This window comes from Herpailurus yagouaroundi, unplaced genomic scaffold (genome assembly GCF_014898765.1).
Source record: "Herpailurus yagouaroundi ecotype Mexico unplaced genomic scaffold, PumYag 29, whole genome shotgun sequence".
Lineage (NCBI taxonomy): Eukaryota > Metazoa > Chordata > Mammalia > Carnivora > Felidae > Herpailurus > Herpailurus yagouaroundi.
In genome coordinates this window covers 27,514,929-27,532,119 of record NW_024412377.1, presented here as the reverse complement: position 1 = coordinate 27,532,119, position 17,191 = coordinate 27,514,929, and the positions used below count along the sequence as shown (strand labels likewise).

The following is a 17,191-nucleotide window of genomic DNA, read 5'->3' as shown; positions in this document are numbered from 1 at the left end:
TAAACTCTCAAAGTGCCTAATGCATTGTTTTATAAGTAATAATGACCCAACAAATCTGTTTCAATTTCAGCTTTGTTAACCCCCAAATTTTAATCCAACACAGCAGGCCTAAATCTTAAGTGTGCTAAATTTTTAGTAATACCAAATAAGCTTTGAAAAAAACCCCAGAAATTAACTGACGAGTTCTGGGGATATTTAGAAAAAAAACACACACACACACCACTGAAGCCACAAATTTTGATTTTTCTTTGTCTTACATGCCACACTAATAAGATATAAGGTAGTCCTAGATAATAAAAGTATTTACACGTTGAATACAAAATAAATACAAAATTACTGAAAAGTTAGTTATCCACTGATTCATTTTGTATTCCCACTATTCATCTTCTGTTTCATTTTTCTTTGCCTTTTGTAAACCCTTTTCTTTCTTGCTTTCAAATCAACTTTAGGCTCTGGTTTTACCCACTGTATTTCTATTGGCTTTTCCTCAGCTGGTATAACAAAAACATCTGCAGTGGGATCATGTGGAAGAACAGTCTTTGGTTCCTTCTTTTTCATTTTCTGCGCATCTTTCACCTGTTGTTTCTCTTTGTATTTTGCAGCTGTGATGGATCTTATGACACGCCGATGCTAAAAAAACAAAAAAATATCATCAGATACTTTCAAACTAAAAATAAACATTATATACGGTGAGGACATTCACTTGTGAATCGTATTTTCCCCTTCACTCATGTCATTAAAAAAAGTAGTCATCTGCAAGGCTGTATGCAGCAAAAAACAAATTAAGTTTCATGGTTTAACAGAAATCACTTGACAGAATTACTTTGGCCAGAGTTCCCCGGGCACCGAGAAACCACTAAACAACAAAAATAGCTTACCATGTTTGGGGACTGGTAGTGAGGATTTTCATATAGAGTTGGTCCTCCAAAACTTCCCTGGAAAATCTTTATCAGATTTAAGACGAAACGAGGTCCTATTTCTACAAGAGCTGCATCTTCTTCTATGATCTTTAATACAAAGGAAATATTTCATTTTGGTTTGGATATACTGTTCCTAAAAGTTACCCTGGCTTTAACCTCATTACAAATATGCCTAAAAGAAGTGAAAGCCAATTAAGGTGGAAGTGAAAACTTGGCCAAATTATCAGTATTTTCTGAAATATTTTACTAGGTACTGGTAATTGTCATGGGAAAATATTTACATTTTTTTCAGCGTGTTCTTTTAAAATTGAGTAATTTCAATTTGGTCTTTACCTGGCTTCTCACAATGCACGTATTCTTTTTTTTTTTGAAAAAAAATTTTTTTTAACGTTTATTTATTTTTTTGGGACAGAGAGAGACAGAGCATGAACGGGGGAGGGGCAGAGAGAGAGGGAGACACAGAATCAGAAACAGGCTCCAGGCTCTGAGCCATCAGCCCAGAGCCCGACGCGGGGCTCGAACTCACGGACCGTAAGATCGTGACCTGGCTGAAGTCGGACGTTTAACCGACTGTGCCACCCAGGCGCCCCACAATGCACGTATTCTTGAAAAACTGTGGTTAAATGAATGTTTAAAATTGCGACCACTATAACAAAATGTATTAAAGCACCTTATGGGGGAACCCTTTTAAAATTTAAGCCAACCCCTAAATTGTATTTATACATCTAATTCAAATTAGATTAAGAGGTATATAAAAGGATACATGTCCAAATTTATTTTTGAATGGCTGCTGATTGTCAAATTAAGAGGCAACTTCTGAGCTACAAATACTAACAGTGTTGGTTCAGGTATGTCTGTCCTCAGAGGTTAAGGGGATATGTTTAACTTACACTGCAAGGTATCCAATAGAACAACAATGCAGAAAACAGCCTAGGTTTTTACTTTTTTTTTTTTTTAGGGGTACCTGGGTGGCTCAGTTGGTTAAACATCCAACATTAGCTCAGGATCTCATGGCTCATGAGTTGGAGCCCCCACGTTGAGCATTCTGCTGACAGCTCAGAGCCTGGAGCCTGTTTGGGATTCTGTGTCTCTGTCTCTCTATGTGTCTCTATGTGATAAATAAACATTTAAGAAAACTTGAAAATTAGGGGCGCCTGGGTGGCGCAGTCGGTTAAGCGTCCGACTTCAGCCAGGTCACGATCTCACGGTCCGTGGGTTTGAGCCCCGCGTCGGGCTCTGGGCTGATGGCTCGGAGCCTGTTTCCGATTCTGTGTCTCCCTCTCTCTCTGCCCCTCCCCCGTTCATGCTCTGTGTCTCTCTGTCCCAAAAATAAATAAATAAACGTTGAAAAAAAAAATTAAAAAAAAAAAAAAAAGAAAACTTGAAAATTAATGAAAATAAAAACAAAATTATTTTTGAGAAAGAGAGCACAGGAGCAGGGAGGGCAGAGAGGGTTTGAAGCAGGCTCTGCACTGATAACAGCAAGCCCAATGTGGGGCTCAAACTCATGATCCGTGAGATCATGACCTGAGCCAAAGTCGGATGCATAACCGACTGAGCCAACCAGATAACTGGTTTTTAATGTTTTTTATATTTTGAGAGAAAGAGTAAGCAGGCGGAGGGTCAGAGAAAAGGGTGGGGAGACAGGATCTGAAGCGGGCTCTGTGCTGACAGGCTGACAGCAGTGAGCTGGATGCAGGGTTCAAACTGGGAAATCATGACCTGAGTCGAAGTTGGACGCTCAACTGACTGAACGACGCAGGTGTCCAAAAAACAGCCTAGGTTACTTTCAATGCTGTCTGAAGTGGTCTTGCTGTTCTTTCTACCTCTCCACTTTTCTGCAGACTTACCATCCTGCCAAACTCCTGCTTCAAGATTTCCAGAGTCACCTCTCCTAAAACACTGTATGATTCATCTTATAGTTCCCATTGAACGAATTCGACAGGGACCATGTTTTTCGAAGTCTTAATACCCTCTACCCCCAGATTCCAACCTCTGGAGAGAAACTTTTATTTTACTGAATATATAGTTGCTTGTTAGAAAAACCTTACTCCATAACAACTGATAGCCATGTAGAGAAGTATGAGACAGTAGTTAATTGCTACAAGTCTGTCGGGGCAAAAAGCTATTTAAAACAAAACGAATTAGGGGCGCCTGGGTGGCTCAGTTGGTTAGGCGTCCGACTTCAGCTCAGGTCACAATCTCGTGGTCTGTGGGTTCGAGCCCCGCGTCAGGCTCTGGGCTGATGGCTCAGAGCCTGGAGCTTGCTTCCGATTCTGTGTCTCCCTCTCTCTCTGCCCCTCCCCCGTTCATGCTGTCTCTCTCTGTCTCAAAAATAAATAAACGTAAAAAAAAATAAAATAAAACAAAATGAATTATTATTTACATTTTCACAAAGCATTATATATCCTACTTCATTTCAAAGTGTAACTAAAAATTAATTAAAGCTAACCTGAAAGTTCCGAAACCATATCCTATTATCCAAAATGGTGAAAGTAAACACATGGTCCACAAATGGCTGGCTTTTGGGATGATACCGTGGTGTACTAAAGATCTAGTAAAAATAAAAATAAATGATATGTCAGTTTCTTATTCTGCCACATTCCATGTATGTTTTAGATAGCTAAATTAACAAAAAGTCCAAAGGAGACACTCATTTATATTACTAAAAATACTTTCTAGAAAAGATAGTTACCTGAATTAAGAGTTCTTTTAACAGAGCATAATGCGGTAATTCATCAAAAGCCTATTAAAAAAATAAAGTGAACATATTATTTGACAACAGTGTTTTGTTTAAAATTGTGGATTTTTAAAAAATTTTAACTCAATTACACAACTATATCCACTAAAAAACCACCATGCAGAGTAAGAAAATTAGACCTCATACACTAAATGAGATACTTACAGGGTCAAAAGACAAAAGGGGCCGAGAACCTTTCAAACAGTTTCCAGTCATCTTCAGTTCAGCTAGGGTATGAACTAGAAAAATAACAATAAAAAGTTATGTTTAGCACAATTATCCCAAAAGAGCATTTTCAATTTTGTCGTTAAAAAAAAATCTTAAATGGAGTCAACTTACTATTTTGAACGAGGAATTTAGCAGATGGTCCATGAGGTGAATTTGAAAGCCTGAAAAATATGGAGTTTTTTCAACTAATTAGAATTTAGAATGTAGCAAATTCTTACTACCTCATGGTTTAAAAAACACCGTAACATGCTTGTAATATCCACACATTTAATTTTCTTTAAAAGTTTTGACTTTCATGAAATCAAATGAGTTTGCTTCATCCCCTGGCCCAGTCTTTTTCTATAAAAGACTGAAAGAGATATATAACCTAAGAGATGCAAATAATCCATTTATAAGAACAGTTCCACCAAAATCTTACTTAATACATACTCTTACCACATATAGAGATCCTGTTTTTTCTTAGCTTCAAAATAGATACATTTATTGCAGTTTTTCATTTCACAAACCTAAACAAAGTATAGAAAAATGAAATAGACAATAAAAATGAGAACCAAAGCAATTCAATGCAATTAATATCTAGACTCCTCCAAAACACTTAAGCAGATTAATAGGCTACAAAGGTCTAAATCTAGGTAAATTCACCACAACATCCATTTAAAGTTTCTCTTAGGTATTCTGCCTAAAGTAAACTAGATACTCTGGCCTCTTCTCTGCTTACTGGCAACCTCTTCTTCCGACCATACTCCCAGGTATAGCCTACAAAAAGTAAAAAAAAAAAAAAAAAAAAAAGATGTCCTAGGGATAAAGCACACTACAATCAGCCTCACTGATCTTAGGAAAATACAGTCCTTAAAGAACCAAATACATCCTTTATAAGGGCTATTTTTATTATTATTATTTTTTTACTTGAGAGAGAGAGAGAGAAAGAGTGCATGTGTGGGGGAGAGGGGCATAGGGAGAGAGAGAGTGAGAATCTTAAGCATGCTCCAGCTCGGCACAGAACCTGATGTGGGGCTTGATCTCACAACCCTGGGATCGTGACCTGAGCCGAAATCCAGAGTCAGACACTGAGCCACCCAGGGACCCCTATGATGGTTATTCTAATTTTTTTTAATGTTTATTTATTTTTGAGAGAGAAACAGAGTGAGAGCGGGGTAGGGGCAGAGAGAAAGAGGAGACACAGAATCTGAAGCAGGCTCCAGGCTCTGTACTGTCAGCACAGAGCCCGAAGTGGGGCTCGAACTCAAACCGTGAGATCATGACCTAAGCTGCATTTGGGACGTTTAACCAACTGAGCCACCCAGGCGCCCCTAGTTATTTTTATTTTTAACTCTTCAGCGTTTTGATTTGAAGCTCAAGAAATTTAAGATTTTTTTTCCTCATCTGTACTCAGTTTTGCAAAGTCACTAAAGGACTAGTGAAAGGGAGAAATACAGAAAACTTATTTCAAGTTGAATTAAACTTCAACATCCTGAAGGTTTATATTACTGTAATATTCATAAATCAATATATATTCATCAACTCTCAACTACTTGAGACTTTTAACCTAACAACTTAAAGTGATAGGTCCAATGCTTTTGTTTCTTATTGGTCTTAGAACAGTAACACTAAGTTGGTTGTTTTCTAGTCAAGCCTCAGTTACTGGAAACTCATACCCTGTTTTTTTTCCCACCTATCTTCACTTGGAATTATACTTGTTCATGAACTGAATCCCCCATTAGAATGTGAGCCCCAATGGACACAGTGGTGGTGTTTTGTTAAACAGTTTCCACAGCACTAGAATAATGCACTAGAATATATAGCAGAGGTTCAAATATCTGTGCTAAATAAGCCTTTCTAATATGAAAAGAAAATTATCTGAAAACACTTCTAACTTTTAAAAAATTTGCTTAAAAATTTAAGCTCAGTATCTTCAACAATACTTGGAAAAGTAACCTATTACTAACCTATAGTATCTTTTTTTTTTTTTAAAGGTTTTTTTTTTTTTTTCAACGTTTATTTATTTTTGGGACAGAGAGAGACAGAGCATGAACGGGGGAGGGGCAGAAAGAGAGGGAGACACAGAATCGGAAACAGGCTCCAGGCTCTGAGCCATCAGCCCAGAGCCCGACGAGGGGCTCGAACTCACGGACCGCGAGATCGTGACCTGGCTGAAGTCGGATGCTTAACCGACTGCGCCACCCAGGCGCCCCACTAACCTATAGTATCTTAAGAGCAAATACCATGTGTTTCACTTTTAATACTGGCAAAAAACTTTTTTAAAATGTGTGGTTTCAAAAATAATTAATGAATTTTTAATTTACTTTGTACATGTTGACAGTTTTTTTTAATAAGCACTTACCATGAATTTAGCACTGTACTGTACATGATAAGAAAAAAAAAAGGATAAGATAAAATCCTTGTCCTCCAGAAATTTCAGTACGGTTGGTGAGATAAGACAAATATATGAATGATTAAGAAATATATATAGTGAAGCACTAAACTGTGAGATATAGACAGTGAGTATACAAAAATTTGTAAGGCAGATTATTGAAGAGTTAATAAAATTTGAGTATCTTTTACAAAACAATTTAAAAGTCACTGAGTAACAGATTTATTCTTTAAATGAACTATCTTTAGTGTTCCAAAATATTGTTCCTAGTGTTCCTAGAATATTTTACTTGAATTACTATCTAAAATTACCTCATTAATCACAAATAACTTGTCTTTACGATCCATTTTCGTATCTAAAAAAGAAAAAATAAGATTTCAAAGTTAATTAAAACAAATCGCATTCTTTCTAAAAAAGTACTGTTTTTACAATCGTCAGTTTAAAAGATTTTATTAATTAAAAAAAATTTTTTTTAATGGTTTTATTTTTGAGAGAGAGAGACAGTTGTGAGCGGGGGAGGCACAGAGAGAGAGGGAAAAACAGAATCTGAAGCAGGCTTCAGACTCCGAGCTGTACAGAGCCCAACGTGGGGCTTGAACTCACGAACCATGAGATCATAACCTGAGCCAAAGTTGGATGCTTAACCAACTGAGCCACCCAGGCTCCCCAGACTTCATTAATTTTCAAAATTATTAGACCTAAAAACACATGACCATTTAAAAAATGTTCATTTTTTATAAAAAAATGACTGATTAAAGATAGTCCTCAAGGGGTGCCCGGGTGGTCCAGTCGGTTAAGCGTCCGACGACTTTGGCTCAGGTCATGATCTCACTGTTTGTGGGTTCGAGCCCCGCGTTGGGCTCTGTGCTGTCAGCTTGGAGCCTGGAGCCTGCTTTGGATTCTGTGTCTCCTTCTGTCTCTGCCCCTCCCCCACTTGTGCTCTGTCTCTCTCTCTCTCTCAAAAATAAGTAAATGTAAAAAAAAAAAAACAAAATAATAAAATAAAATAAAATAAATTAAAAAAAAGATAGTCCTCAAGAATCATAAACTATGACCTAAGCAGTGTTTCTCATCAACTTTACATATTCTTTAAGTCCCTTTCAAATAAGGAAACATTCTCACAAAGACTATGTTCTAGGATTGCAGTTTAAGGAACATTCACTGAAGAAACTAAAATTTGAACTGAAGAAAATTTCTTTCAGTCTTGAATCACAGTTGTCAAAGGAGATGGATTGAAAAACAAGTTTTAGATCATCACAGAAAAAAATATATAAATCAATCTCTTATTAGTTTTAGAGATACAAAGCAGTATACAGCAGTAATAGCTGTTCTCAGTTTGAGAAACAGTCGTCGAAGGAACAAAGCTATCACCTAGAATTAGAGCCAAAAGCTCCCTCCAACACAGACACAAGAGCGGCTGTATGGTGGTACTGTCACACCTTTTTTTTTACATTTATTTTTGAGAGAGAGAGACAGAGCACAAGTCGGGGAGGGGGCAGAGAGACAGGGAGACGCAGAATCCTAAGCAGGCTCCAGGCTCTGAGCAAGCGGTCAGCACAGAGCCCGACGCGGGGCTGGAACACAAACGGTGAGATCATGACCTGAGCTGAAGTCGGACGCTTAACCGACTGAGCCACCCAGGCACCCTGGTACTGCCACACTTCTAAGCTTAAAACTTCACTTGACTGCAGGATACATCATTGCCAAAAAGAGTATCTTGGCATTTAGAAGTAGGCTGAGCCCCAAATTAAAGGTGCTTCAAATCCTACTCCAGTCCATTAACTTTTTAATAAGAACAGGTTTTTTTTTAAGTTTATTTATTTATTTTGAGAGAGAGAGGGAGAAAGAGTGGGCAGGGGTGGCGCAGAGAAAGATAGGGGGAGAGAGAGAATTGTAAGCAGGCTCCGCTCTGTCAGTGCAGAGTTGGACATGGGACTCGATCCAACAGCCAAAACCAAGAGCCAGATTGTTGGCTTAAGAGAGTTGGCTTAACCAACTGGGCCACCCAGGAATCCCAAGAACAGTTAGAAAAAAAATGCAGATAGCAATACATGGCAGTCCTGAATTATTTAGAAGGACAAACCAGCTTGTAACCTCTGAGAGCATTACAATGAAGGATCCTCGAAAAATGTTTTGATAATTAATAGCAGGATATCTAAGAAAGTGAAGGGAATGTTTAACGAATTTTGCAAAGAATTTCTAACAAAATGTTCATTGGAAAAATCCTGTTATTGAAAAGATGAACTTCTGAGGCGATGTAGTTCTTTACCTGATAAAACTGAACAAATGACAAGGTTGAACAATGATTGAAAATAAAAATACATAAACATATAAGAACTTTTAAAATGTAGGATATAAAGGCACCTGCTTTAGAATGAGGCATCAACATTCTCAAGTCTTGCATTAAATGTCTTGTTCTGAAATTTATTCCTCTAGAAGAAAAGATAAGAATCCGTTCCTTATTTTTCCACTTGCCCTAAAGAAAAAGAAAATGTGAGGATTTTTAAATCTCACACTGAACGTACCTTGTTTGTTTTTTCAAGGATAGTTTTAAAAGTATCCAGTTTTTAAGTACTGTACTATCCTCTAATGTATCCATACTACATGCTTAATTCTGCCTCTCTCCCATGTGTGTAATTCAGACAGATGTTTCACTACAGAATCTTTCCACTGCTGAAAGCAGAATGAACTCTAGTCAATATTTCTTTCACAAGAGAACTTTAGTATTAACTTAATATTTACTAGGTTCCTACCAGGAGTCAGGCACTGTTCTTATGTGAGAAGACAGTCAACAAGCAAGCAAATCAGTGAAGACATGGAGGCAAGAACAGCATGAAATCCTTAGGGAACCACAACATATCTGTCATATAAGACAGAAGTGGCAAAGCATCATGGCATCATGTGATGAGGCAAAAAAAGGAAACTTAAAAGTCCCTGTTTTATCTAACAGACAAAATTTAGATCCTCTATCTAAAGAAGCAAGGTAAAGGTAGCTCTTGGTTCTAATAAAATAATACAGCCAATGGAAAAGTTAACTCCTAAAAAAACAACAAAAAAAGTTACATATGGCAAGTAGAGAGACACAATAACATTCATAAAAAGCTTCCAGGTAGCAGACCGAACAATCCTGACAATCTCTCAGTGGTATTCACCGACCACAGCTGCCTCCCAGAAACGCTTTCTCTGACTTTCTTCATTTTTGGTTTTTCTTCTTCCATCTCTCCAATTCCTCCTCCTGACTCTAAAGATTCCTAACCCTCTTTTTATTTTTGTTCTCTCCAGGACAGAGTTCTCATAATCATTCCATAGCTTCAATCGTCCAATCTATGGAAAGGTAAGGAACTCTCCCCACTCCTAATAATCCAAGTATTTGACTTAATACCTCAAGTTCAACTCTAGGGATACTAAACCTTAAATACAGTAAATTTCTTGTTTATTTTTCTGATGATGCCACCATAATTTCCATCCCCCAAGCTTTAAATTATCCATTTGCCCTATTATCCTATATCATAAGCACTTCTAAATGCTGTCAATTTTTCCTTGCAACAACTCTTAATCCCTTCCCTTTCACAGTACCCTCATTCAGATCCTTATCATCTTTTTTTTTTTTTCTGAGTTTAACACTTTTATTACAAAGACATCCCTTAGGTTACAGAGAATTAACTTAGAAGTATTGAAAAACACACCAAAAAATGTGTGTATTGTAAGTAGAGCCACTACTGTGCGACCTTAAGCAGATTGCTTCAGTGTCCTGAGCGTCATATTCTCAACAGATCCTTATCACCTTAAATCTCCTAAATGCTAGCCTTTCCAGACAGGGGTTTCTCCAATAGATACAGGGGAACTATAGCAACAGCTTAATCTTTTTAAAGCACTGGTTCTATCACATCCTTAACCTCCCTGGATGTTCTAATCAAACTCCAAAATGACATCGCTATAACACTAGATTATAAAATATATTTTTTACCTCACTATGCCCCAAATCAACCCTACCTTTCAGTTAATTTGGCTTTTTTTTTTTATTTTCAGCATTTTCCCTCCATTTCACTGCCTTTGATCATTCATTTTTGAATACTGAATATTGAAATTGTGCCTTCACTTTGAGATCCAGCTCAAGGGCTAAATCCTTCACGACCTCGCTGTTCTAGAGTAAAATCAACCTCTATCTTAAGCACTTCCATACAATTTTTCATATTATGGCTCAGATCATAGATAACTACCATATTTCTTTCCAACTGAAGGAGAGTGAGAGCATTAACATTTACTGAAAATCTTCTAGAAGTCCATCTTATTCTTCACAAAAAGTAAAACACATTTTCTTCCTCTTAATTTACAGATGAGAAAAGAGCTCAAAATGAAGCCATGAGTTAACTGCAGAGCTAGAATTTAAATTCGTTTTTTATCCCTCAAAGCTAACTCCTTTCCTAGTGCTTGCCACCACCGTATGTGGTTATTTATCACCTACTACCTGCTAGAGTACTAAGCTAAGGGTTAGGAAAGTAGACACAATCAAAACAGGAATAAGTCAAAGACCATCTTTGTCTCCACAGTATTCGATCTAGCTTAAGGAATGGAAGTTAGGCCCAACAACTTGTGTTCACCGTCTTCTGAACACAAACCGTGGACTTACATGAATTAGTTTCTCTCTAAACTCCCAACACTTCAGAAAGGAGTCACATTCTAATTTAGCAATCCCAAACCTAACATATTAGCTTCGTGCACGCCTGACATATTACAAATTTGAATGCAAAGAAAAATTCATTGTATCCAGTCTAGTTTTCATCATCCCTTAAAAGTTAAAGACTTGATCACGGAAGTCAAAGTCAATATCCCAAGGACATGAACTCTTCAAAGGACCGCATAACAAGCTTCAGGATCTCCGACTGACAGTAACTAACGCAGAATGAGGGAATCCTAACCACTGGAATAAATATACTCAAAAGCGAGAAATAACTTTAAGGAAAAGCAATACCACCCGCAAGGGGGGAAATGGAGTTACTAGAAGAGAACACTGAGGCTGAGTACCCCGTAAGTCGCCTCCTAAGACCGGGTAAGTGTTCCGAAGGCCACCCACTTCCCCAGCCGGCCGCCTCCCGGAGGGCGGCCACGTGCATGAGAGCTAGCTGTAAGCGCAGTGCCCTGTCCGACTGGGAGGTGAGCGGAGACCGAGCTCGCCTCACAGGCAACTCCGAAATCAGCAGGGCTCTCCTCAGGTAGACAGCCCCAGGGACGGCGCGCAGAGCCGCAGCTGCAGGTGCAGCCAGGAGGCAAGCTTCCTCTACCTTGCAAACGGGGCCTGGAATACGGTCTCTCTCCTCTTCCTTCGTCTCTTCTGCCACGTCGCGCAGCTTAGCTGGCTGCTTGGCATCTTTCTCGTTCCTTTTTGGTTTTTTCGCCTGAACAGCCAAGCCTCCACGCCGCTTCCTCTTGGTCGCCGCCATCTTGCCCGATCTCCTTCGGTCTCGGCTTTCCTTCCGGCTCCGCCGCTCGCTCCCCTTTCCGATCTCTATGATACCGTACGCTCGGCTCTGCAGTCCCCCGGCTCTATGGTACCTCTTTCCGGTTTCTCGTAACGCACTCGCGCCTCTCTAGGCCACCTCTAGCTCTGTGGTGACGGAGGCCGCAGTGGCTGTCTGGTCTGAAAAGAGTGGCGGGAGCAGCTCTACTCCCTCCACACCTACTCGGGAAGCGCGGCTCGCTTCCCCCTGGCTGCGAAGGGCTGTCGGACGCCCGGACCCCGCCACAAAGGTAAGGTTTCCGCGCCTCGGGGGCCGGAGGATCTTCCGAGAAACTGGGGCCCGCCCCCCATCGACTTTTCTGTTAGGGGCAAGGTTGGGGGCGCCGGACAGCTCAAACCCGACTCTGCGGGGACACGCAGCCCCAGCTTGGCGTGGCGAAACTGGCCTCAAGTAGAACTACCGTGGTAGTTGCCTGTTGCCTCTGTTCACAACTTTTCCTGTGTTACTGGCCCCTTACTAAAGACGAGGAAACCGTAGCGTAGAGACAGGTGTAATTTCCCCCAGAGTTACAGAGAGTTACAGTGACAGAGGTGGGTCCAGTCCCTGTCCGGCCGAGTTTAATACCCAGGCCTCTTCCACCTCGCCTCAGCGCAGGTTGACTTCGCGAGCCTTGCGGGCATTGATCCGGAGTTTTATTGTCGAATCTCATCAGGTGTTTCGCGATCCGCAGCAGCAGGTGTCGGCACCGGGAACGTCCCTTGGGGCCAGATGAGCAGTGGACATGCCCCTCCTAACTCCACAGATCCAAGATGAGAATGATTACAGCTTAGTGGCCAGCCTTGACAACGTTAGGAATCTCTCCACTGTCTTGAAGGCTATTCATTTCCGAGAACACGCTACCTGTTTCGCTACTAAAAATGGAATCAAGGTTACAGTGGAAAATGCAAAGTGTGTGCAAGCAAATGCTTTTATTCAGGTATGCAAACAGGTATCTTTAAGCCTATGACATACGATATAATTCACCCAGTTTAATGAATACCACAGGGCTTAATAGACATCATTTAAGTTAGAGAACAGTGTATTTGAATTCTTTCTCCTGGCAAATTCTCTTCTTGTTTTATAGAGATAATGGTTAGTAATAATAATGTCTAAGTTTTACTAAGCTAAACTATGGGGCAGGCACTATTCTGAGTGTTTTAGATACTTAACTCATTTAATACAGTAGTCCTATCAGATAGGTTCTGTTATTATTCCCATTTTATGTGTGTGGAAACTGAGGCCCAGTTTAAGTGATTTGCCATCAGTTCCAGAGTTGGCAAGTCGCTGAGCTGAGCTGAGCTGAAAGCCCAGACATTTGTTTCCAGAGTATATGCTCTTGGCCACTATTTCACTTTTCCCTTTTATTGGTGATAATAAAATGTTTATTCTTACAAAGTAATATTTTTGTGGTTCAGATAGCATTTCAGAATTAATCCAGCGTTTTTTGAACACCTAAATGCACAGTGTGATGTCAGGTATAGGGGGATAGATATGTTTTCTGTCCTCAAAAGAAGTTGAAAACTAGTATCACTTACGCATTATCAAATGTTTGGCTATTTTCCAAATGACTTTAGCCCTATTGATGGGCATAAAAATGAGACAAGGGGGTCATGTGGATGATAGTTTAGATCCAAGAAACTAGATAAAGGATCCTTCATAAAGTTTTGCATGGTACCGAAATCACTGTTACACCGTTAACTACTGAGTAGTATTATTCTAAAGGATAATAGTTGAAAAAGCTTAAGATGTTTTTCTTGGTAATCAGAAATTTTGATGGAATTAGCATAATATTATTTTTAAAACATAAAGTGAACTATAGAACCTTCTGAGTTTTCATTAATACATATGCATTTTCATATTTCCTTTTTTTCACAGGCTGGAATATTTCAAGAGTTTATAGTTCAGGAAGAGTCTGTTACTTTTCGAATAAATTTAACTGTCCTTTTAGACTGTTTATCTATATTTGGATCAAGTCCTATGCCAGGTGAACCATTTTATCATTATAATGACACAAAAGCATTATACAGAATAATCAGAAAATACAGGAAAAATCATTAGAATAGAAGTAATAAGTATATCTTAGAAATTGCAAATTCATTTTTTATTGGTCACAGTCACGGTTTCTAACTTTTCTAGCAATATTAATAGTAAGTGTGCTATGGGTCTTTACATATTTGCAAAAATATTTACATTAATTTTTTTTTTAATTTACAAAGTTTTGGGGATTTTAAATTTGAACTGGCCAAGAGGAGACTGAATATGTCTTAATTATCTTTATTTAACATTGTGAAAACATGTGAAACATGTATTGCTTCTTTTCCCTAACTTGTTCAGAATTCGCACAGTGTAGTGGCAGGGAAAACCAGTGCTCCTAACTTCCTAATTTACTCTGTTCAAAATTTGTTTGCTCTTATTTCCTTAAGCCCTGTTCATAAATTGTCTATTTTCTGAAATGTTTTCTTTTAAAAATATTCATATATTTTATTGTTGTTAGGAATAGCGAATTCAGTTGCTATGGATATAAGACTATAAGGAAACATCAGAAGAATGATTTTCTTTCATAGGAAAGGAATCTGGAGATAATCTAGGGAAAATTAGGTTGTGGTTCTCTAGAAAATGTATTTTAATTTTATACCAACAATTCTATCATTGCTAATTATCCATTTTTCTAATGCAGCACTCCCCAGCTGGTTTCTCATAAAAGCATCTGCTAACCCTCTTCTGTACGGTGGCTCTCCATCCAGTAAGGGAAAGGAGCCTAAGATGTCCAGTCGTATTCCTCCTCTGCTCTAGTGGTTTGCAGTGTTAAAACCCACACCACCATTAACCACCCTGTCTTTTTTTCCTGATTTGATATTAAAATTTGTGGAAGTGTACATAATATCTCCCAATAGAATACATTGACACAACGAATACACTGACATTATACTACAGGCAGTACCAAAGCAGTCCACTGCTACGTGCACACATTGAACCTTTAAGAAATAGCATAGCTTATTTGGCAATAAGTCTATTACTTGCAGTATTGGTCCATGTAGATTCTCCATCCTGAAATCGTAGAGCTATAAAATCAGTAAGCTGTTTCTGAGGTGTTTTTGGCAAGCTGGAAAACAATTTCAAAGAGTTACATTATATTTTGTTCTGGTTCCCCATTTTGTTACAGTTATTTTTCGAATTGTCTACACATAACTGTCATCAGTTATCCAAGATACGATCCTTCCTTCTAAAGAAATACATATGTGCTAAAAATTGGGCAGAATAAAATAATCTTCAGGAGTTTCATGTGTCATTTAAGGAGAAGCTGAACCTGTACTATAAAGCTAAGCTCAAACTTTGATTTATTTCCATTGCAGGGACTTTAACTGCACTGCGGATGTGTTACCAAGGTTATGGTTACCCTTTGATGCTCTTTCTGGAAGAAGGAGGGGTGATGACAGTCTGTAAAATCAATACTCAGGAGCCTGAGGAGACTCTGGATTTTGATTTCTGCAGCACCAATGTTATTAATAAAATTATTCTGCAGTCAGAGGGGCTCCGTGAAGCATTTTCCGAATTGGATATGACGAGTGAGGTCCTACAGATCACCATGTCTCCCAACAAGCCTTATTTCAGGTGCTTGAACACAGCACAATTATAGCTCATGTGGTCTGCTCCGTCTCCCTACTTATACATTTACTTATGATGCAGAACTTTTATTATCCAGGTTCCTAGAATTTTCAGATCTTTAGAGAGCTTTTACTCTTATTTTTACAGATCAGGAAACTTAAAGGTCCAGGAAGATGAATTCAGTACTTAAAGCTTCATAGTGTTGGTTTGTAGATCAGTAGCCCAGTCTCCTACTTCATAAACTAATGGTCTTTTCATTGTACTGTTGTAGGTCAAGTTACATCATGAGGAAAATTTGGGCTTAAACTTTTGGAAAAGGTGTTTGTATCATTTAGATCTGTTTTTCTTTCCTTTCGAGTTAGTACAGGATGCAAAAGGAAGCAGATGTTTTCTATACATGGTTCATTCACTGACTATCGGTCATCTACTGTGTGCATATTCCCCTGTTTAAGCACTTTGGAAAGGAACAACTTAAAATCAAGTTGAAGAGAAGATATGTGAAACAGCATAGAAGGAACAGAATTGCATGCCATTTAAGTACCAAAATAATGCACAGATTCTTAACAGAACATGAGTTCTTAGGGATGATTGGTCAAGGTAAGCTTCCTAAGGAAGGGCAATTTTCAGCAGGAATATAGTATCAGAAACTCTCAAATTGCTCCTGATATTTTGAACCAACAAATTATGAAGTTTTCAGAATTAAAATAAATTTGGAGAGAAGATTTAAATATTTCTTCTCTTTTGAAATACATAAGAATATTAAAGAGTAAAGGAGCTAAATACATACAGAATGAGACGTATAAGATGTTCTTTTTACATCTACTCTAGAAGAACTGAAGGCCCTTATCATGACATTAGGCAGTTAAAAATTTGGCTCAAGATTGGTTAAAATGTTAACCAAAATGGAAATCAATGAAACCCTAAGCAGTGACATGAATTGAAATTCTGGGCACTTTTACAGAATATTTCAGAGGACCACCATTTAAATGATGTCTCAGCATAGTAACTGGATGGATCATGGTGTCATCATTCATCTCTGGTATGGGAAATAACTTGGTGGGGGGAACTGGGAGTTGAAATTTCTTTCTGGATTTGTTAAATTTGAGGCACCTATGATACTAGGGAGTAGTTGGACATAGGAAGTTCAGGAGATCGGTCTAGACTGGAAATTTAGATTTGGGAGTCAGCATCATGGCTGGGTATGGACGAGATGCCTCAGAGAAGGAGGTTACATCAGAGGAGCGACAAGATGGAACCTGGGGAAGACCAGCACGTAGGTCTTCTGTCACTGTGCTCATGTAGCACTTACCGACGTGTTAACCCCATAGCAAGTGATCAATAGATTCTTGCAGATTAAATAAACGTATAAACATTTACAAATTGTCTATACACAAACTGCTGATACCATCACGCAAGAAAAGACATGAAACAGCCTGAAGAGCAGCCTAAGAAACAAAACGGGAGCCGTAATTTCTGGCTGTGGCAGTAGAGAGGGAACAGGACCCCGACTTGCAGATGAGGTAGATCAGGGCCTTCCATCACTCTTCAACTCTCTTGTCCTTTTTTTTTTTTTTAACGTTTATTTATTTTTGGGACAGAGAAAGACAGAGCATGAACGGGGGAGGGGCAGAGAGAGAGGGAGACACAGAATCGGAAACAGGCTCCAGGCTCTGAGCCATCAGCCCAGAGCCCGACGCGGGGCTCGAACTCACGGACCGCGAGATCGTGACCTGGCTGAAGTCGGACGCTTAACCGACTGCGCCACCCAGGCGCCCCTCTCTTGTCCTTTTATATTATTTCTTTTTTAATGTTTATTCATTTTGAGGCG

General features: G+C 38.9%; 2 protein-coding genes and 1 long non-coding RNA gene across 7 annotated transcripts in view; 1 reads left to right on the top strand and 2 right to left on the bottom strand.

Annotated features, from left to right (window-relative positions):
* Positions 1-223: 223 nt before the first annotated feature.
* Positions 224-11,742, bottom strand: BRIX1 (biogenesis of ribosomes BRX1). Its single transcript, XM_040495115.1, has 10 exons — positions 11,542-11,742; positions 8,624-8,735; positions 6,571-6,614; positions 4,324-4,394; positions 4,000-4,049; positions 3,826-3,899; positions 3,616-3,666; positions 3,373-3,474; positions 879-1,007; positions 224-630 (listed from the first exon to the last, which is right to left on the bottom strand). Exons 1-10 carry the CDS (start codon positions 11,698-11,700, stop codon positions 361-363), a joined length of 1,062 nt encoding a protein of 353 aa, XP_040351049.1. The 5' UTR covers positions 11,701-11,742; the 3' UTR covers positions 224-360.
* Positions 5,557-6,564, bottom strand: LOC121043444 (uncharacterized). The gene is made up of 2 exons (XR_005796833.1): positions 6,087-6,564; positions 5,557-5,834 (listed from the first exon to the last, which is right to left on the bottom strand). It is a non-coding gene; the product is annotated as an uncharacterized LOC121043444 (long non-coding RNA).
* Positions 11,743-11,745: 3 nt separating the features above from the next.
* RAD1 (RAD1 checkpoint DNA exonuclease) overlaps positions 11,746-17,191 on the top strand; it is a 7,520-nt gene continuing 2,074 nt past the window's right edge. Inside the window, exons 1-4 of one of the 5 annotated variants that reach the window (XM_040495160.1) lie at positions 11,746-12,007; positions 12,452-12,694; positions 13,633-13,741; positions 15,111-15,369. In XM_040495160.1, the coding sequence (XP_040351094.1) occupies positions 12,500-12,694; positions 13,633-13,741; positions 15,111-15,369 (563 nt within the window). In that variant the 5' untranslated portion in view covers positions 11,746-12,007; positions 12,452-12,499. Of the gene's footprint in view, positions 12,008-12,367; positions 12,695-13,632; positions 13,742-15,110; positions 15,370-17,191 lie in introns of all 5 variants that reach the window. The other 4 variants (XM_040495151.1, XM_040495129.1, XM_040495138.1 and 1 more) reach the window with 4 other exon arrangements.